Source organism: Amphiura filiformis, chromosome 5, assembly GCF_039555335.1.
Source record: "Amphiura filiformis chromosome 5, Afil_fr2py, whole genome shotgun sequence".
NCBI classification, from domain to species: domain Eukaryota; kingdom Metazoa; phylum Echinodermata; class Ophiuroidea; order Amphilepidida; family Amphiuridae; genus Amphiura; species Amphiura filiformis.
In genome coordinates this window covers 14,100,826-14,123,878 of record NC_092632.1, presented here as the reverse complement: position 1 = coordinate 14,123,878, position 23,053 = coordinate 14,100,826, and the positions used below count along the sequence as shown (strand labels likewise).

The window sequence follows — 23,053 nt, the reverse complement described above, 5'->3', positions numbered from 1 at the left end:
AAAATTTTTGAAGGTATTTCGTTTTATACCGGAAGTGAGCCCTTAATGACCTTTGACCCCACATCTATGTACACCACATAGACACTGGGTAATATCAATGCATGTGTGCTAGTGGCGTCGCTGTCCTACGTAAGTTGTGGGAGAAGATGTATTTTTAGTTGAAATCACGTTTTTGACCCCTATGACCTCTGCGTGACCTTTGACCCCATGAGTTTCATGTAACTGGTAGGTGCACGGTGAATGATCATTGTGACTAAGTTGGGTCAAAATCGATGTAAGCATGTGAGTGCTAGAGCAATGTAAAAATTGACAGAAGAAGAAGAAGAAGAAGAAAGAACCTGTAAGAAGAAGACACAGCCGTGACTAACGTCACGGCTGTGTAAATACCGATTTTAATAATCATGATAATTGAAAACCGAGGATTCGGAGTTTCAATGATTGTTGGTCAGTGAACTTTTGTAATGCTATAAATAGTGTAGCAATGATAACCACTTCCTTGCGATGTACACTACACTACGATGCCTGATCAAAGTCCATTGATCTCTTTATGAGCATTAATTATATCTCATGTTTTGTTATTATGCGTGCATGAATATCAACGAATGTAACGAGTTTTGCAATAATCAAAGTTGGGGGGGGGGGCGCCAAGCGATTTTATCCCAGATTTTCGGGGCTCCTTTTGATATTACGCCGTAAAAGCATAGAAAAACTGTATGAGAACTAAAACTATGGAAGGTCGACAGCAACAAAATACGTCTAAGATTATACACATAACATTGGACGTCCAAGGTGCATAAATTTGGGTGTCCAAGATGCATCTTGGACGTCCAATGTTAGGCTTCAGTAACCGTGGGCGTCCTTTGCTGCTGGTAGACATAGTTAACCATAAGAAATGTTCAATTTTTTACAATTTTTTTAATTTGCTCCTTGCGCTTACATCACATACAATTCTTATGTATTTCTGTTTTTATCAGTTATTCAATTATTTTTTATGTCTTTAGAGTCGAAATATCTCTTAATATCATGGTTTTTATGGATCGATTATATGTTGATGCAAATATTTATATTCTTTTAACATGAAAAACTTTGTTTTAAGCGTTAAGCAGGGCCCTACTGAAAATCGATTTTTTTGAGCAGGTAACCAGTTGCAATATTGTGAAATAAATAAAAATAAATAATTAAAATTTTAACTGTTTTAAAAAGGCGCTTTATAAATGTTGTAATAGATGTACATAATCCTGGAATAATGGATATTTCTAGGCCTCATAACTGCTAAATTAGTAAATATATCTATGTCTCAATTAGTCTCCTTCACAGCCGGTATATGTCGTTCCTAACACTAGTCGTTCATTCAACCACATGCAGTCTGGGCCGAGACTATATCTCAATTTCACCTTTTGCCGACACCAGGACTGATTGGGACTATTAAATCATGCTGATACACATAATTCTCTCACACAAAAGAAACTTTGAAAACTAGATTGTTGCTATCGCACTGTTAGTTCAATGTAATGGCAAGGTTCATCGCATACTAATAACGCTGAATAACAGGATAAAGTACCAAGTTTCAGGAAATAGAAATAGAAGGAAGTTAAAGTTGAAAAAATTTGGTAGACGATTATTGTTATTCTTACATGTATAAAAGTAGATCTAGTGTTATTTTGCATTGAGGAGTATGTTGGTTCGTTGGTGTGTGTAGTTACTTCTGTTTAGGTATAAATGTATGGAATTTTACCTATAGTTACGATAAATAGGTAGGTATGAATCATTTTATTCGTGATAAGTTTTATATATATATATAATGTAGTGTAAGTTTTAGTTTAGATTCATGGATCGGTACATATTATTAATTGTGTGATACAGTATATATTGTGTGAAATGAGGCTACGAAAGCATTGAAGCGAAAATGTGGTGCTAAGTTACGTAATTTTATCTTTCTTCCAACATGAAATTAAAAACAACAAGTAGTTGTCAACTACACTTCAGGATTCTAACTACATGTAAGTGGTCATTGAATTTGTTGGTAACTGGTGCTATTTTGTTGATGATTGGTCATGAATCGAAGTGTATGGAGCTGGTGAAAATTCGGGTTGGAATCATTTGCGTGCAGATACAGTGCATTTTCCCGGGGTATTTTCACATCCATTGTTAGGTAATAAATAAAGACAGAGGACAGCAATGGGCACAGTATTGATCCCTGAGGTACCGAGGCATTAAATCCCAAAGGCAATAATGCAAAATTGCTTACCTCTGTCCAGTGGATCATTGCTGAGAGGAAATGAGGTCTGAATCCAAACTATCGATGGGATATAAGATCGGTTTGTTGCGGTGAAGCTGGTGTTTTGACTGCCTCCACAACCTTGCTGATGTTATAAGAATAGAGCTGGGCACTATGGATGAAGACTGATGTAATTTCCGTCGCTGGTTTTGTATGTTGAGCCATTTGGGGCTGTATCCCCCAGTCATCACGGTGTACATCAAAGGTGATCGGTACACGACAGTCCAAAATTAGCCAAAATCTGTGACGTGCATACTTCTTCCTGTATGGCAACGCAAATCAAATTCAGATTCAGAAAGGGTGTGTTCTCATTCAGAGGATGATTTAAGCACTTCCCAGCAAGTCTTGCGGTTAGCACAGCTGTGTGAGTGAACATGACACCACTGCCCACCCACTGCATACACACGTGCATGGTGAAATTTGAATTTTGACAGATATATTTACAATAAAAACACCTTGAAAAGGTTGGTCGATTTCACATTTTATGTTATCTACAGAAGGTGTGAATTATCCTTCATGCATACATCACTTTAATCGACCAAGTAATAATGACACACGGGCAATTCTAAAACAACGTCTTTTGCACAGAGTTCAATGGGATTTGAAAAGTAAAGTGGCAGTTGAAACTCTAGTGATAACACTTTTACAGTGCATGATGGGGCTTCCTTAAATCATCCTCTGGTTCTCATTAGTGCTATATTATATTTTTCAAAACTCGGTATTTATAGCCTTGTTAGATATTGCCAAAGGTTTTCCTACTCTTCCGAAAACCTGACTAATTTACACTTTGTCTTTTATTTCAACAGTAACGTCAATGCAAGATGTTCAAAAAGACGCTACCTCTAGAAATTGTGAAAACAGAACTTCGAAATCTCACCTCTATTTTCAAGAATACTAAAGAAACTCTTAATAAAGGTGAGTACCGTAGACCTACTCACTATTTGTTCGTACTCAAAGTTCGTACTCATAGTACGAACAAATAGTTGAACAAAATGATGTCTGTTTTGTGTTTTATTGTTAATAATAAATTAAAATAATGCGCTTCTCAGTGTAATATGATAGATCAATTTATTGTTTTCCCATTATACTTGTGCTGCTCAGTATCATAAAGCAATGTTTCGCTTCCGGTAAAGAAAAAGAAAATTATATCATTTCTGGACCGATCAAAACCAAGTTTGAACATATAGAAGAGTCTGTATGTCATTCAATCTTAGAGATTTAAAATAGCCATGGGCATAATGCTGTGATGATGAACGAGTGAAAACGGAAATCCTCAGAATAATAAATGCTTTCGAACAATAATTGAAACAATAGCCAACATACAGTATTGACATGTTAAAACATTTTCATTTTATTCTCAAATATTTATTTCAGTTAAAATGTCATTTCTTTTAGTTATTAAATTAGCTGCCTGTTTGCCTAAAAGTTTGTTTGTTTGCTTACTTTCTGACAGTTTCCAATGCCCTTCTAAGTTGGTCATATGGTTCAATAGAAACCAATCGTGGACTTGCGCAGGCCTTTTCTTGTTTAGCAGACTTGGACTATGCTTATGGACAACTCATTCAACAGATCTGTGACAAGGTAGCTATTTAGAAGTCATTAGATTTATCTTATTTTACAGTGTACTTCGGTTATATATATATAAATGCGCACGTGACCACCTCCGCGCCGCCATAACAGCTTATAGACAGTAAGTCTCGAAGTGACCTTCTACATAGCGAGTGGTCTTTCTATACATTTGATTGCAAAGACGAAACAACATGAGACTGCTGTACAGCAAAATTGTCTATTTTGTTCAACTTTGTGATTATATTATAAACGTTTCCGTTGTTGAATATTTTTTTCCGTAGTCAAATACTTTCAAAATGTTGTTTTTGATAACATATTACAAATTTGGAATTGTAAAATGTATAATAATTGTGCAATTAAATTAATACTTAAATTTGATGATATTTATTTACAGAGTTCCTATCCCTTTCTGCATGCATGAGGATTAGCCACGGTTGTTGGTCTTGGTATGTCGTGCCCATGGGTCACGTGCGCTTTTATAAAAGCGAATTTATAGATATAAACGAAGTACACTGTTTAAGGTTTGCGTAATGTTTTCTTCATCTTTATATATAGCATTTTTACTCATTTTGTGGTCGCGAATCGTCAGAAGTGACGGCGGCATCAAGACAAGGCAAGCAGTGGCGTAGCCAAGGGGTGGGCAAAGGGGGTAGCTTCCCCCTGTGAGAAGTTTTGTTGCCCACTTCCCAGCACCAACACAGCAAAATAGGTCAAGGTCAATAGGCCTCAATGATACTTGACCTATTTTGTTGTGTTACCAAGGTAACGAAATATCTTAGATGTTGCAAACCTATCCTTATTTGAATTTTTTTTATTATAACGAACAACTTAAAACCTCTTTTGGCAAAATCGGAGCAAATATCTGGTGTTTTCATCCTATTATTTAACATTCAAAACATCGAGACTTAGGAATAAAATTAATGCAGTGGGACAATATGAATGTTTCCTGTAAGAAAATCAAATTTCAGTCATAAGTCTCAACTATTAGCTCGTTGGCTGCAGTTTTAAAATTACCATTTTGTGTGTGTGGCAATGGGGACTTTGCCTTTAAAATTAGGTTATATTGATCAAATTTCCCAATCATTAGTGCATTGTAGGAATGCCTTTAAGCCTCCTTTGCCCCACCCCTAAGTGGTACCAAACACCCTACCAGGCATCAGGCTCATACTCTATTAGGGCTGCTATATACTGTACCATGTCTTCGTAATTTAATCTATTCCTATTCTATTTACAGTACAGTAATGTTAAAATTTATGACCAATATTTGATGACGTAAAATGTACGTAAAATTTATTTCCTCCAAACATTCGACATAACATATAATTGATTTTCCGTCAACAAAACAAACATTCGTTAGAAGATGAAATTGAAAAAGAAACATGAATTGAAATAGATTAAATAACGAATACCTGTTGAACGAATATTCAGAGTCTGCATGGCTCTAAATTTCGTCCTTGCTCCGAAACAAACAACAAACGATTTGCCGCTGTTCACAGGCCTTGTGTCTGGCACTGCAGGGACTGTCTTTTAGAATTTGCTGGAGAGCATTAAATAGCTCTTCTGGAGCATACTGCAGTTACTGTCCGTTTTCCTATACACAATACGTAGAGCTCTCACAATTGACGCGTGACCTCAATCGCCTAGTAAACGTCACTGTGTGAAAAATAACCGGCCAACATTTAAAGCATTCTCTGAAATTCTAGAAAATATAGTTTTGTAACATGTCCTAAATTTTTAGCTAATTTAGGTGTTTGGAAATATTTGCACTTTGGTGTTTTAGTGTATGTTATAGGTAATAGGACATTGCCTAGTTAACATCACTGTGTGAAAAATAAACGGCCAATATTTAAAGTATTCTCTGAAATTCTAGAAAATATAGTTTTGTAACATGTCCTAAATCTTTAGCTAATTTAGGTGTTTGGAAATATTCGCACTTTTGTGTTATGTAAACGACAGATAACACCAAAAAATATGAAGAAATTATTTCCAAATCGTGTTAAGTTTGCAAACCACTATGCTTCTCATTTTCAAGAACGCTGGTTAACAATAAGCAGACCATTGTCTCATTTCGTTAACAAAAGCCCACACAGAATTGTAACCTAGAGTTCGGTTTATAATCGTTCACACAACTGAAACTATAATACCAGTTCATTGCTCATTGCACAGGTAAATCAGAAACATGTGTTGTGTGGATTTAACCAGAGAAGATCTGATTTAATCAGTTGAGCTGTTTTCAATGAGTGTTATCTTGGTTTAATAATAACATTTAATGGTGTTTAAGTCCTGCAAAGGTCGTGGTGAATTCTACTGTAGACATGACTGCATCATATCATGGCCTACAAGGAGAGCTGTTTAGAGCATTGACAATAGAATGTAGGAAGAGAAGGGTCAATAAAGGAGAGCTAAAAACCACTCTCCCATATCCCAGATTTAAGGAGAGCAGTAGAGGGCGATTGCTCTCGCTCTCCTCAAAAGGCAGTCCCTGCTGACACTATTGCTATGTTATCAAAAGCAATTTAATTCTGATCTAAGAGTTCGTTATATTCTCGAAAAAAGTAAAGAATAATAGATTAATTATAAAACTTTTTTTATCATGTTAATAGACAGACGAATATCGCAAAGCACTCAAGGATATCTGGGAGAAAGAATCTGACCTTAGGCAGCTGGAAAGTAGGACTACAAAAAATGTAAAACAATGGCAGCAGAAAGTTGGTATGAAGGTCAATCGATTGATTGGGTGATTGATTATTTATTTATATATTTGTTTATCTATTTATTTATTTATTTATTTATTTATTTATTTATTTATTTATTTATTTATTTATTTATTTATTTATTTATTTATTTATTTATGTATTTATTTATTTATTTATAATTAATTAATTAATTAATTATTAGTAAATTAATTGATTAATATATTTATTTATTTACGTATTATTTACTTACTTATTTATCAATTTATTGATCATTACCTGTATCTAATAAAATGTTCATAAGCATCACTTCTGCATCTCATTCTACCTTCAGATGGACAAATGGAGAAACAATGACCGAGGTAACGGACTTGAAATGCTCAATGTAAGTATAATATAGTACGGTGGCCTGTCGATTAGGGACTCGACACAGTCATGGTCGCAAGGTTGTGGGTTCGAAGCCCGGCATGTGTTGCGTCTTTGGGGAAAGACCTACTCCACACAGATATAAAATGAAGGGCTGTTGGGGTAGTCTACTGTGCGTTCGTTCGTATACAGCCGGCCATTACATCATATTAATATAATCATTTGGATTATAATAATGTTCTAAAGGCGCTATATATTATTATATTTAAAGAACAATATTACCAAATTGTTAGTTAAAAACATTCATGACCGGGTTCCAAAGTAATAAAATAGCTTAACATCATAAATCAGCCTGATCAGAACTAAAAATGGCAATTTAGAATATGCTCTAAAACACTGTCAGCAATGTTAGTGTTCTTGTGAGAAAATTAAAAGTATATGGATGATAAAAGTAACTGAAAACCTCCTGCACGAAAGACCGGGACGAATGTACTAATTTTCCCAGTAAAACTGTGTGGTAGGAAACACGTGATGTTTAACCTTTTTTACTTGACCAGAGCATAGCGGAAGTAGCAATAGCTACTTGTTGTTTCGTGGGAACTCGACGACGTGCAACGACCCACAACAGGAGAAGATTATCAACTAAAGATTTGCTGAGTATTAAAATACTCAGCAAATCTTTAGTTTATAATCTTCAGTTGGTCAATGACCTGCCCCATCACGACAGGGCCTCGTATACTCTTTAGATCATGTTAGTGATAATGTCATGTGACAAGTTAATAAGTTCTGCTGAATATAACATATATAAGTCGGCATCATATCAATTGTGTTAATTGTATATCAATTGTGTAATATTTTTAACATAATACAGATGGCGCAAAAAGTTGAAGATGCTGCTCGTTCACTGAAAGCCAAACAAGACGAATTTGAAGTGTATAAGGTAACGCTATTCTTGGCTATAATTGAATATTAATCTGATTTGTTCTAAATCAAACTGTATAAACTGTATAATTATGTGGTACAAACTTAAATCTAGTCTAAAATAAAAGCTTAAGCTTGATTGTTGTATTCCATGTTGTTGCATTTTAGTACGTGAAATATTAATTTATTTAAAGGCGTGCAAATGTGCGTAGCCTTACCACCTTTTCATTCATTGTCGCGTTGAGCTATTTAATGTATAGTCCAATGAAACCCATGAATTGAAAGGCGTAGGCCTTACTTGTGGTAAAAACAAGGTCTTTTGAAATAACATGATAGCATGTTTAGATTCTTGTTATAACAGCGTACTTCTCGTGTGTCGAGAGTAGCTCTGAGAGTTCTAGTTTTGGCCAACGTATTTCCGTTCAAATTTTTAGTATTGAATAACAATAGTGTTTGTAGCGGATTTTGTGACTCTTATTGTAAGATTCTAGATATCCAATCCATTAAGCCCATTGGAGTTGTGGGTATTATAGGGTCTATAACTTATAAGTTCCCCCTAATGCTTTTTGACAGAAATCGAAATTTATTTAACGAAATGTAAAATCGTAAAACGTTATGAGTATCCATATTTGTTTTACAAATCGGGTCCATTTTGTAGTGTCTTACATCATTGCATTCGGTCACAATGGTTCATGATGTAAAAAAAGAGGCAGTTTTAAAAGTTGCACCATAGGAGTCAAATTTAAAAAAATACATTATGTCAGGTCTGTTCATGTGTTTGTAATGGAAATAAAACTTAACGTCCAAGATGTTCAGTAGGGAATAACGTCTAAGATGTTCAGTAGGGAATGTGTCCTCCTACCATGCCTACAGTGTTAATAAGTCCATTAGCGCGTGCTATTTATGAAAGTCCGGATCCGTTGCCGGGTCATTCAGCCAGATTTACTATTGACATCTCCTGACGAACAGACGTGACACGTCGACGAGGTGCTCTCGGCTGATTTTTCACTTCTATCACCTGAAATTTTGTTTTCAATTTTCGAATCGCATTAGGCGCAACTTCCATACGACGAGCAATTTCTTACAATGGTATATTTTCATCCAGCAAACTTATTGCTCGACCACGAGAGAAATCGGGCAAACGCGGCATTAATAAAATGTGGCTTTTCACATGTGATGAACTACTGACGATGTATGGTTTTTTCTCACGACAGTACATATCCTGCTCAATTCAGTCATTTATCATTAAAAAAAGAAAAGATTTAAACACCTGCTTTGCTTTTCAAAATGACGAATACCAAAGATTACGATTTCTTTAACAAACACATGAATATTCCTGGCCTACTGTATTGTTTCAGAGTCGACACCTGGACTCAGATGCAACTTTTAACACTGTTAAAACGGTCTCTTTTTTTACGTAATATCCCATTGTAAATGAACGCAATGACGTGTGACGCTATAATGTGGTCCACATGTGTAAAACTAATAAGGCTACCCATACCTTTTTACACGTTTGCATTTCGTCAAATATTTTTCGATTTATTTTAAAAAGTATGTAGTGGGAACTTATAAGTTGTGGACCATAGTGCAGTTATGCTGCACAGCAAACATGATTTGACCTTTGCAGTACTTAAACCTGGTTAACAGGAAATTACTCCGGCAAAATCAATCGATAAAGTCTAGTCCATCCTCCACATTGAATGGTGGGCTGCACTTATGCCCAAATATGTCACTTGCCAATCAACAATCACCCACTTGAAACCCCCTGACTCTCTCCACTGACCAAAGTTATGGACAGATTTGGGAGTTGTTTTTGCTGTTATCTGTCATTTACATATCAGGGAGGTACGACCATTTGCAGATGCCCCAACTACTCAGTTTTAGCCTACATGTAATGTATACATTATTCTTGATTGACAGCAAGTACAAAAAATATCCGTCAAGTGGTTTAGTTTTAATGCCCTTCGGAAGAGAGCGGTCCACAAAATGAGTGATAGTCACTATATAAAAGTAGTATTCGATTCTCACAGGGAATTTTGCAGGCCATGCCGTGCCCTTCCTTACTAAAACACAAAAGTACGAATATTTTCAAACATCTAAATTAGCTAAAAAATTTAGGACATGTTACAAAACTATATTTTCTAGAATGTCAGAGAGTACAAAAAATATTGGCCAATTAGTTTTCACACAGTGACGCTAACTAGACAATGCCCTATACCTCTAACATACACTGTTTGTAGAGGTCACACGTCAATGGTGAGAGCACTGTGTATTGTGTTTAGGAAAATGGACAGTAACTGCAGTATGCCCTATATCTCAAATGTTAAGCTGAATATATTCCTTTTGTTTTTGTGGAAAACTGAATGTATAACAGAAAGCTTTGTGTTTTAATGAAGCAAATGACTTTGAATCCGAACCGTGTCACTTTGTAGGCCTATACTTTTGGTTACACTAGTTACGCGTGTAAAAAAGTATAATGAAAATTAATACTTCTGAATTTTGTGCACTGGGATAACTTCACGGATGCTATGCATGAGCATGCCAAGATGGCGTCTGTGTCTGAAATCATTAATCTCGCACCAAAATTAACATATAGTGAAACCAAAGATAAATTTTAAGATTTCTGGTGAAACACACTTCTATATGAATACCAGGTGCAGTCAAATCTGAGTGTTCTTTCGTATTTTATTTGTATTTATATACAGGCAAAGACCGTCCATGATGCGGTGATCAAATACAACACTGAATGCCTTCAAATAATGAACAATATGCAGATCATATTCCAATGTAAGGCAGATATCAGCGAGTTAGTGTCAGAGACACCTGTGAAAATAGACCATAGTCTCCCTGATGGTAAGTTGAAATACTTGCTGCAGAGGTCTACACCTTCTGATCATCTTCATGTTCATCAGTCTAGCCTAGGCATGCTGAATTCCTCTCACTGCTCATATTGATTCCCACCATCCATGTATTCTGTTGATAATACAACCTGAATCTTTCTTTCAATATGGTGGTTGTTACATGACACGTACAGCTCAACTTACCGTACTTTGCCTAACCAGACAGTCCATGCCAAAATTGTTACTACACCTTTACATTTCATCGAATCTCTTTTTGATGTCTGTCATTTTGAACATCACACTTGAAAGATGTATGCTATGTAGAAACTTTATTTTGCAATTTCATAATTTGCATATTATTAGCATATTTGCAAGAAAAAACATGAAAATCAATAAATACCTATGTTTTTCACAATTTCAATATTTTATTAGAAATTAAGCATGTAGGCCGTTTGTTATGACTTGATGAATGAAGCTGTTAAAACAGATTTTGATATTTTTGCTTATTTTTCCTTTTTTGCCCCAAAATTTGTAAAAATCAACATTTTTTGGATGACCTATATTTTCTTTGAATATTTATCAAAGTTCTTAATTTAGGTATAATACAGTGCAGAAAAAGATGTCGATGACAAAATTTAACAAATGGTACCTGGTTTGATTAGGTATCTACTGATTATTAAAAAGGGAGATCCCAGTGGTGAAATCACAAACATTTCTTTCTTAATAAACCTTTGTTTTCAAAAGGTCTTGTTTTTGTAATCAAAGTAGCACACCATAGAGAGGCTCTGGATTGAATAAGAAATTTGAATTTCGAAAGGTGTGTCTAATTCTAGCATAAGACTTGGTATATAGCAATTCACTCACACAGCTACTGTTCCGCAAACCTTGTATTAGTCACGTTTTTAGCGCTTTTTTGATGAAATTGTACTTTTTTCATACATTTTTGGTACTTTCAATCATGCGTACCATCTACGCATGCGCACATTTCTATTTTTATTGCAACAAATTCTATTGTCCTGACTATGATCTCTCATACCATACCAATAATCATATTTGTTTTTGTTTTATTTTGGAGGTAATTTGGATTCTTTCTTCTACCGTGTGGGCTCTTTTCTCCAGATTTTCACCTCATTTTTGTTTGTCGTTAAGGCCTATTTGTGACCGTCCACGGCGAATGAGCCGTAAATTCCTCCCCGGTCAATTTTGTTTTATTTCGTGTTTAAAAATAAACATCATAAACTTAAAATGGTATATCATTTGACTTCAAACGATATCCAGAAGCGGAGTTATGGTTAGTTTAACTTTGCTCCTTCAACAAAATTATAGAGCTTTTTTCGTTTCTATGTGTGTCTCTTTTTCCACATTGCTGGCAATAAATATCAAACAGTCATACTTGGCGGTCATTTCAAATCATCCCCAAGTCAACGAGGTTTAAGAAGGTTCTCTCATTGTTAATTGTTGGTTATGCATACCTATACAAATAACCCACCACTTGAAAAGGATTTAGCAAAAGCAAACAAAGACCAGAGTTATTAAAAGTTCTATAGCCATCTAAGGTAGAAGCTTATTATCCACTTCAATAATAGGATTATTGATTGGTGTTGTGACTATCAAAATAAGACAGATGTCGCCGCCAGCTTTAGTGACCGATGAATACGACCTTCGTACACATTTTACACCATAACTCAGAATACAATTTAGGGAATTTACGGCTCGTTTGTGCTGCCAGGTCACATTTTTGGTGAAATTCAAAGACAGCCCCTTTCATGATCTGTTGACGGATACATTTCTTCTTTCACAATTATCAATTGAATATACTCAGATTACCTCATACCAAAAATAAGGCTTGCAAATTGCTTTGTTCCTTACTTCTGCTTCTTTTTATTACACGTTCCTCAACTACAAATGTACCGCCAATGTTGACAATTGAATACATGAATACAAAAGCCACCTAAGTCCATGCGAAGTTATTTTGAGAGAAAAACCGTGTATCATTTTAATTCCTTCAGTTAGATTTACCTGGTCAATATGGTAAGTTTTACGTGCAAATGAGTGGATTAACCTGTATTAGGTATGACGATTAGCATTTCAGGGACTTCGTGGGGTTCATTTTAAATTTTGGACTTAGGTGGTTTTTGAATCATATACAAAGACAACAATGTTAGAATGAGATTACCACTAGTAAGATAATACAAAATAAAGCACACAGGTATGTATAATGTTGATAAGCATTCTGCCATGTAATATAAACCACACACTTTCCTTTATTAAACCCATTTTTGTTCAAAAGTCATTCTCTAGCAATGAATGTGTTACAAGTGGACTTTTATACATACTGGATTTCAATCAATGTGTTACAAGACTCAAATCATGGAATTGGGTGATTCTTTCATACATGCTATTTTTCACATGCCCAATAGACACAGAGAATGAATTTGAGTTGTTCTTTCATGCATATGACAGGCCTATGTATAGCAACAATTTCCCATGCTTAACTCAATTTGGCCAAAGTATGGACTTAGGTGGCTTTTGTATTCATATATTCAATTGTCAGTGTACATATGGCAACGACTTAATGCAAATGAGATTACTTAATTAAAGGTACTCTGATACTAATTGTTGTGTGTTTTGAAAGACAAAGGTACAAACTTTATTGATCGTAAGTAACAGTCATCTAAGTCATGCATGAGCGGAGATAAATAATGGTTGCGAGATATTATTGACCAACCCTCGTATATGTGGTTAAATTTCATTTAATTGATTGTATTACTTTTGTGATACACAGACATTTTATGCTGTTGTCGATGTGAACTGTAGCTAACTGTTTAAAAACAGTTAGCTACAGTTCACATCGACAACAGCATTCTCCTACCTTTTCTACTAATTCAATTGCAATACCATTGTCGTCAACAGGAAACACGGTCGTTCAAAATGCCCTGAAGAAGGTTAGTCTAGATCTACCTGTCCGTGAGGCAGTTTTTGGCAGGGAGACATTCAACACAAACGTGATTTCAGTACACGAGACACTGAAATCTCCACCAGGGACGCCGCAATCTCCGTCCATCAAATTACACACACTGACAAGCACAAGTGTTCGAGGTAAGCGATGGAAGGTATTTAGCCTATATCCTAAATACGCCGCGAAATGTTTAGAGATGTAGACTATTATTATTGATCGTGTCTTTTTGCAACATGTACAAAGGCTGCCCAATTTGTACTTTATCACTTTATGACAGTGGCGTAACTAGGGTTGGTAGTGTATCGTTTTAGCACAGGTTAATTTTAGGTCAAAACTAAAAATTTTCCCACAACCGGGATTTTGAAATTGACCCAATAAAAATAAAATTGTTTTAATTGGGTGACAATAAGTAACACATTTGACAGCTTAGGCTGATTTTTGCTTTAAAACATTTCTTTTATCAAATGATTTTAGAGGTGGGGAGCCGACAATCACGGCGATAGTTCGAGTCAGAATATGTCCCGAAACGGTATATTTTTTACCTAATGGGACTTTCAGTTTAATTCTAATTCAGGCTAAGCTGCCGGTTAAACTTTAGTGCACAAGTTTTAATGGGTTATTATTTTATGTCATTTCATTTAATAAATCCTGGTGAAGCTGTATTCATTCTCTGTTCGACATTATATCCATTATCAGGCCTGTCAAAGATACCATTCACATGTTGACTGCTTGGCGTGGACGTCTGGATGAACACGGAGTGTCAGTTAATTTTACACCTGGGTTCTTGATCAAAAGCTGTACAATAAAGTTGCCAACGTCGTGGTATAATCCAATAAACAATTGCGCTAATACCTCCGTTGGCTAAACGTAACATTTTCTTAATCCAAGGCCATTTAGTGATGACTGGGAGGTCAATTGTTGGTTCACCATGCCTGCGCCTTTATGCTTTCACTGCTTATAGGACATCGGCAACACTGACTGACATAATGATGGGTTAAAATGAGGTTTTATTGCGAGGTCAAACAGACGTGAACTAAATGCTTCATCATACACAGCAATAGAGCATTCAATCCGTGCTGGTTTACGTTTGTCAAACGACGTTGCATTACCCATGATTTTTACGATCATCCTGATGAGCAAAACCGGGGGAGGGGGTCACTCCTATTGTGACCTGTACACCATCCGCGATAATCAAGTTTTGAAAAGCACCCTAAACAAGGATTTAACCCTTGGCTAAAACGATACCCTATCTTGTTTTTTTTTCATACCCTACATTTCATTTACGCGTATTAGCAATTGCAATTGTGCTACCACTTTTCTAATTTATCATGTTTTTGACACCCTAAACACGATACGCGCGTATCGTGTCTACCCATGAAAAACTACCCTTTTTACGTGTTTTTATAATCACGGATGGTGAACAGGCCACAATGGGAGTGATCCCCCTGGTGAACAATTTTCACGCGCTGTACACGATTCGGTTGAGGAAGTAGTCGGCCATTACGCACCATGTTTTTCAAGGAAAAGTTTGGATCAGAAAGAGTGGGGTTGCAACGTTATCAACCGCAATGAAGAAACTTAATCACTGTAAATAAACTGGGGTTAACGATGACCTACTGCAGGAAACAATTCGATCTGGGGATGAGAATAGGAGGATTGCCAGAATTGCGGCAGGTGCTTATCATGCTTTATAGATCGGCACATTGTTGACGATATAAAGGTTCGTTCATACTACCACCGCATTTGCGATGCGTTGCTTTGCGATGCGGTGCGTTGCCGCACTGCATCGTACTGCAAACCCGGGGGGGGGGGCACTTCAACTTTGGAGGTGACGCGTATGTAGGGCTGTTTAGACCCCCTTTTTCAGCATCGCTGTCACCCAAAGACCCCATAATTTTTAACGAACACATGCTCTGTCCCGGCTCTGTCACCCGAAGACCCCCTATTTTTCCATTTAATCTGTCACCCAAAGACCCTTACAAGTTCAATTTGAACAGCAACTTTCATTTATCACTGATTTTGTTACTTATTTTGAAAAAACAAAGAAATTTGAAGCCATTTAGAACTAAAAATTCGATTTTCGAGGTTTCTGTGGGGCTGTTTCGGTTCTCACCCAAAGAGACAAATTTCAAAAAAGGTCATGTTCTCACCCAATGACCCCATATTTTTTACATTTTGCTCTCACCGAATGCCCCTTAGTGCGAAAGTGCCAGCCCTACACCTATATCCATTTCAAATTGAAGTGCCCCCCCCGGGACTGCAAACTACTGCATTGCGATATCGCAATAAAGTTAAATACGAGGGGCAGTCAGTATGTTTTAAGAGTAGACTCGTGACGTCATTTGTGGATCGTTTTCATGGCATTTCTCAATGATTACATAAACACTGTACCTTGAGAAAATATAGAAAATACAACAATACCTCATTTCAGCCTCTTATTTCCCTTAACAAAAACGCCTCAATTTCACCAGGTGACTCTAGACCATTGATTATATGCTAATGCTGTTACGTAATCATGTGTATGATATAATTTTTACATGTGTTGTTTGAAAGACAAAGGTACAGTGTTTATGTAATCATTGAGAAATGCCATGAAAACAATCCACATATGACGTCACGAGTCAACTCTTAAAACATACTGACTGCCCCTCGTACATTTTAACTTGGAAATGCGACGAGTCGCGTTGAGTTACGGCAAAAAGTAATCGATATATCGGCATCGCACAGCAACACATCGCAAATGCGGTGGTAGTATGAACGGACCTTAATACTTATACAACCTAGTTGGCTAATTTAGTATTGTTATTTGATTTTACAGGTCAAGATAGAGACACGAACACAACCACAGAGCCAGAATATCATTATGTTGCCTACAACGAGAAGACTACACCAGACCCACCAAGAATGCCACCTAACTTTGGGAAAATGCATTCATTCGAGGAAGTAACTATTTCGAAAAAATCCGGAGGTAAAAACACTGCAACACCCGAAGAACCACAATTTTATGCCAGCAGTGACGTATGCGGTGAGTTTTGTTCTCATGTGAAATGATAAATGAAACCTGGGTCACTGCAATCATTATCATGAACGATTCTTGAATGCTACCCAGTAGACAGAAGTTGACAAAATCGATTCAACGTTGGATTATCAGCTCGACGATTTAACTTGATTTCGGCCTATGTTAAAATCAAGTTGATGATCAACGTCGATTCCACGATGACGTATCAACTCGTCAATTATCAAATCAACGAGATTTCAACCTGATTTCAAATTGTGTTGAAATGTGGTTGAAATCGTGTCCATCAAGCCAACGCCGATCCGTTTTCAACACAGTTTGAAATCAGGATGAAATCTCATCGATGAGGTTGATATTGGGTCGAAATAAGTTAGTCGATCTCAGGTTGACAATGTTTTCAGGAGAATATTTGTATTCATTAAATATTTCTTCTGTGGGACGTTTCAAGAGCTGAAGTCTGCTCCTTTCACCAGCCAGATGCTGCACTGATCTGCTGAAGTTGGCGCAGGAGGGTGAAATAGTACATAAGGGCAATGTCTGTGAGTGGTCACCAATGCCGACCTGGGGATACACACGACATTCTTTACTATTAAATGCACTGCGTGTTAGTCCGACCAGTGGAATCAAGCTGGCGGCAGAGGAGATAATATCAAGCATATTATAATACATCAACCATCGATTTACTACATAATATATGGTGCAATTACCGAATAGTGTGCAACTTTACTACTTTTATTACTCATCCATCGATTTACTACACAATATATTGTATCACACTCTTATTTAAAATGGTACTTTTTTAAGTATTACGACATGTGAATCATTAGATTCGGACACAATAGGATGGTACTGCACAAAATGGGTAAAGTCTTTTAAATTTGCCGGGTTTTACCCACATTGAAGACTGCCCTCCTATTGTGTATGCCATATCTTGTAAAGGCTAATTATTATCATCATATAGGAAGCAAAATGGTGCCAACTTCTAGTGAGTGGATTTAGGTAAACAATCTGGGATATTATAATTGAAGACTGAATTAAAAAAGACTAGTTTGCGTATGACGTTCTGTCAACCCGACCAAAAATGCACTTGTCAGGAACCATTAACGCCGCGCCTTTGTCCTGCCGTCAGACGCAAACTACGTAGTCCTTTAAATCGGTTTTTAATTATTACCTTGAATCATGACCTTCCCATAATTCATTCCACTTCCCTGGTTGGTGCTACATGTATAGTTGACGCTAATGTCCTGTTGTTATTGATTCAAGTAGTAACATTCCCATCTCCAGAAAATATCATCACGCCATATAAAGATGACTTGAATGCGTGTCATCAATTATGTTCATATAATTAAGTTCGGTGATGGAAAGAGCAGACTTTAGCTCTTGAAACCTCCCACATAGTAACGGTTTCAATTGGACTTGATAATAAATTTTTAATTGATGGAATAATAATAATAATAATAATAATGATAACCTGAATCAAGAATTGTATATTATTTTATCTTCCTGCTGTGTGTAGAGCCACCAAGTAGAACTCCGGAGCCTTTACCCCAGCAGATAGAAAACACCTATTTTGACAGTTCTATAGAAGCATCATCCCAGGGTGATATTGAGAACACTTATTTTGACGTCTCACAAGAAACACTATCCCAGGACAATATTGAGAACACCTATTTTGAAGGCTCACAAGAAACATCATCTCAGGGGAATAATGAGAATGACGGCTCACACGAAACATCATCTCAGGGCGATATTGAGAACATTTATTCTGACGTCCCACCAGAAACATCGTCTCAGTATAATATTAGGAACCCTTATTTTTTAAACACAACGCGGCCATTGTCAGTTCAAAATGATTATATTGTGGACATGTCAAAACAGGAACCAATCCATGGTAATGATAATAAACCTGAAAAAACACCAAATCAAGACGAAATCCCTCAAAATACAAAGATTTCAACAGAGCCACTGCAGAGTGTTTCAGAAGATACAAAGCAGCAACACATAAAACCACATAAACCAATGACAAAGACAAAATTTGAGGAATCTGAAGAAGTGGACGACTTAAAACTCAATGAGACTGCAAACACGTCCCATATATCGTCAAATGTAACAGATCCAAACGATACTACACCGAAACAATCAGAAGGAAAAGTCAAGCCACAACCTCGTCAAAGGGTAAAGAAGAAACCTGTTATCACACCGAGAGTCGAGAGGCGTTAATGTTTCGTATTATCGATGAAGGTAAGGCGCATTAAACTTTATAAAAGATCAAATGGAAAATTCCCTTCCCAGTACCCAAAGAACCAAGAGCAAATTATTTACCTAATCCTTGTGAGTAACAACTATTGCAATACATTATCTCCTGCCAGTCAGTATGTCTTACAGATTTCTGGAAAGTCAACAACGGGCACACTTTCCAAAAGGGTAATCGTATCTGTATCGGGAACAGTTCATTCTCCATGTCATTTATTTTTTTCATAGAACTTAGGCAATCGTTGGATTATTGTATCCTGGCATCACGATACAACTACATGCTTTATTTCCTTTTTTATTTTGTTTTTCAGCTGATGACGAAGAAACCATTTACACTTTCCGAACTACTCAGTTAAATCATCGTATAATTATATTATATATGCCAAATAATTACACAAAAAAATAATAAATCGAGGGCTCAGAACCAGAAAACTTTAACTCACGTTTAGGCCATTTTGAGATTTTTTGAGTGTAGTTATAGAACTATTCGTCGGACGGATGCATTACATAGTGACGGATCTGCACTTTACGGTAAATCCACAGTGACGGATGTTGATATTTCAAAATAATTGCACAAGACATAGTGACGGATAACTTTGGCAATCTATTACATTATGTGAGATGTATGATATTACTACATTTTAACGTTTTGAAAATACCTTTCAAGGGTCTGCTTTTAACAGACACATGAATTGCTGAACATTAATGGCAAGTTTGTAATCTATGCCCAATACAATTGACCTACTTAACACTTTCCCGATGCCCAGTTTTTGATAAATTTGCGATTAACATCCGTCACTATGTAAAACACCCTGGGTTTGACATCCGTCACTATGGTCATTGACTTCTATTCCAAAGAGATTATAACAACACATTCCATTCATCATTGACAACATTGAAAGTTAGAGCGGTCCATAAGTTAGGGATTACAAATTTCAGTTAACACTAGAAAGACGTAACTCAGTGCTTAACATGCTTAAAGGAATTGTAAAGAATATCTTAAATTCCACTATTCTTTATCACCATTGACATTTATTAAAATGAATAGGATACAACTTCCTAGTTGTACGACCATATTTGAGTAAATCAGACACTAACATTGTTAGTTATAAATAGGTTTACTTCGCAAAAAAACCTGTTTTTCTGTAAATGGCATATCATGAGTTAAGGCGTTTTGGCTCTCAACCCTCGAAATAAATAAAGAATAAAATAAAATTAAATTAAATAAAATAAAATTAAATTAAATTAAAGAATGGTGCTCTTTCTTTGGGCTCTCTTCAAAGTATTTACAATGGTCTATTTAAGTACTTTATTTATTATGGAAAAGTTAAAGGACATCAATGTTAATCGTGACTGTATCCGTCACCATCTCTGTATCTATGTAATAAATGAACGGGTAAAAGCATTATGATCCATTTGAAAGTCAGCATATATATTCTGTGGTGTCAAATTACATTAAGATCACTGTTTAACTTTAGGGTTACTCTTGCTTTCTTGCCCTGCGGGACCCTTATATTGGGGTCCCACTTGTAATGTTTAGTCGAATGAGTGTCGCCAGTCTCGGGCCTGCCGGCTCCGCGGCCTTGATGTTTTCAGTATAAACAAAAACATCAACAGACTCCCATACAATGACTAAACACTCCAAAAAGGGACCCCGGAATAAGGGCCCCGCAGGGCTAAAAAAGCAAGGGTAACCTTAATGTTTCATTGACCAACAGTAACCTTGATGTAATTTGACACCACAGCATATATATATTCTATTCTATTCTATTCTATTCTATTCTATTCTATTCTATTTTATTCTATTCGATTCTATTCTATTCTATTCTATTCTACTTTTAATATGTCGATATTCATTTTTACTAAGTCGACTGGCATGTCAAATTATCTTACCATGTCAACATCAGCTTTTTTGTTAAGTTGATTTGGCGTGATAATTTTTCTTGACATGAATAATGCTGATAATAAGTCGACATGGCAAGATAATTATCTCCATGGCAAGATAATTATCTTGCCATGTCGTGGCACACTTAGAAGCTTCCGTATTATACGGTATTTCAAATGGTGACAGTGCAATACATTTCTGAAACTCAATTTTGGAAGTTTATATCGAAAAGTAACTTTTTTCTTTTTTTGCAAATGTTACAAATATAAATGTTGATCATCTATGTTGATAGTTTTTTCCATTTTGTTTGCTTATTTATTGGGTTGTGTGTATTACTCAACGGTATTTCAAAAAAAGGTAATACTACTAAACTACTGGTACATTCATGGTTCCGCCATGTTGGGTAGAATCTCAAACTGGCAACAGAAATGAACGGAAGAATTATGTAACTTTACTGTAAGTTACGTATTGTGTTGTATAATTGATTCAATTCCAGTTCGAGGCGCTACCCAAAACTTGATAACCATGCAAGGAGCGAATTGCCCTAATTGTAAAACAAAATTTTAAATTTTGTCGCAGAGTAACATGTATGTTTACTGAATGTATGAATCAATGAATCAATAAATGGATGACAATGCTTATAACATGGTATGGTGTATTTCAAACAATATACCCAATGCGCTATAAAATGCAAAAAAATGAAGTTCATATGTTTCAAAGCATCAAAAGAAAATTACGATATGAAATCTATGCTTACGGCGTGCAACTGCCTTTTGACCCAAAGATAGCTGGCGCTGCTGAACTTGACTTATCCAGATTATCGTCTTGTATCCAGGGGCGTAGCCAGCCCTCTTTGCCAGGGTGGGCAAGGCTCCAAAAATTCCCCCAAGTTAATATATAATTAAAAATAGTGCGAAGCGAGCATATCGAGCGGAGCGACCACTGGCGTGGGGTCCAGGGGCCCGCTCTAGGGCCCCTGGTGGGGGTGCAGGGGGCGAAGCCCCCGGAAGCTCATGGGTTTTGGGCATTTTTATGATGAGGGGAAGCCTCCTTGCATACATTTGTAACGTTTTTATGTGAAAATGTTGCCATGTAAAAAATGTAAAGTTTTGATTTTAGAATTATCTGAAAGGAAACAAAAATGAATTTACAATGAAAACAATACTGATATTCTTGAGTGGATTTAACAAGTTGTTTCATTCATTAATTACATTCACTAAATTATTTCCCCCTTCTACCCTTCGTTCTCTTTCTTGAATTCTTTACATTTTTCAATTTCTTTCCCCTTTCTCTCATTCCTTCCCCCTTCTATTACACTCACTTAAATTACTTCCCCTCAATTCACTTCCTTAAATTCCCTGTCCTTCTTCATATTCTTCAATTTCTTCCCTTTCTTACACTCCTTCCCCTGTGCATGAATTGCTTCCCCACAATAAACATGCAAGTTGCTGTTCTTTTTCCTCTTTTCCCTCTTTTATCCCCCCTTTCCTATTCCTTCCACCATCCCTCTTAGGCTTCCCTTTTGTTTTTTTCATTTCCCCTTTCCTCTTCTTTCTTTTTACCTTCTTTCCTTTCTTTTCCCCTCTTTCCTTTCTTTTTCCTTCTTTTTTCTTTCTTTCCCCTTTCCTTTCTCTTTTTTCTCTTCTTGCTCCAAAATTTCCCCCCAGATTTTTCCAGGGTGGGCGAGTCCTGCCCACCCCTAGCTACGCCACTGCTTGTATCAATGCTATTCGTCAATGAACGATGAGGAATTTGATGAAGCTCAATGACTCAAAAACTGAATTTTTGTAACAGGATCGTCTCATAATCTGAAAAAGTTGCAGGCTATATCTATCAGAATTGTAAATATGGACATCAGACCGTCTACGACCATTAAGATCAAACAATGTGTGTGCATGTGAAACCACTCACTATCAGTGATCTTTCATCTCAGAAACAGATACAGACTTCGGTGGTATATCACAGCTGAAAGTTGTCACCATCTTGCAAGGTCTCCCATTTTGTCCAGACTTGAATAATGCAAACTCACTTCTGCTACTCGGTGTTTCAGCAAAGGATAGGAAACAGCTGCAGAGGCTTCAAACAGAGCTGTCAGTGTTATCCACAAATACTATAGACTGGAACGAACCATCTGCACCTTTGCTTATAGCCCTTCACTGGCTGCAAGTTACTGTAAGGGTCACATTCAAAGTGCTGCTGCTAGTGTTGAAAGGTCATGATATTGCTCCGACCTACCTGTCGGAATACCCCGACCTCTACAATCCTGGAACAGA

At 36.5% G+C, this 23,053-nt stretch overlaps 1 protein-coding gene across 1 annotated transcript; it reads left to right on the top strand.

Annotated features, from left to right (window-relative positions):
• Positions 1–1,542: 1,542 nt before the first annotated feature.
• LOC140152686 (uncharacterized) lies at positions 1,543–21,556 on the top strand. The gene is made up of 11 exons (XM_072175143.1): positions 1,543–1,754; positions 3,085–3,193; positions 3,732–3,859; positions 6,451–6,555; positions 6,875–6,925; positions 7,778–7,846; positions 10,533–10,680; positions 13,581–13,766; positions 16,445–16,651; positions 18,159–18,883; positions 19,207–21,556. The coding sequence occupies exons 2-10, from the start codon at positions 3,100–3,102 to the stop codon at positions 18,860–18,862; spliced, it is 1,692 nt and encodes a 563-aa protein (XP_072031244.1). The 5' UTR covers positions 1,543–1,754; positions 3,085–3,099; the 3' UTR covers positions 18,863–18,883; positions 19,207–21,556.
• The last annotated feature ends 1,497 nt before the right edge of the window (positions 21,557–23,053 follow it).

Bases quoted from the DNA above. Each gene is read 5' to 3' on its own strand.
- LOC140152686 (XM_072175143.1), top strand. From the start codon at position 3,100: ATGTTCAAAAAGACGCTACCTCTAGAAATTGTGAAAACAGAACTTCGA. The intron at 3,860-6,450 runs GTAGCTATTTAG...TCATGTTAATAG, and splicing joins TTCAACAGATCTGTGACAAG to ACAGACGAATATCGCAAAGC. The intron at 6,556-6,874 runs GTTGGTATGAAG...TTCTACCTTCAG, and splicing joins TAAAACAATGGCAGCAGAAA to ATGGACAAATGGAGAAACAA.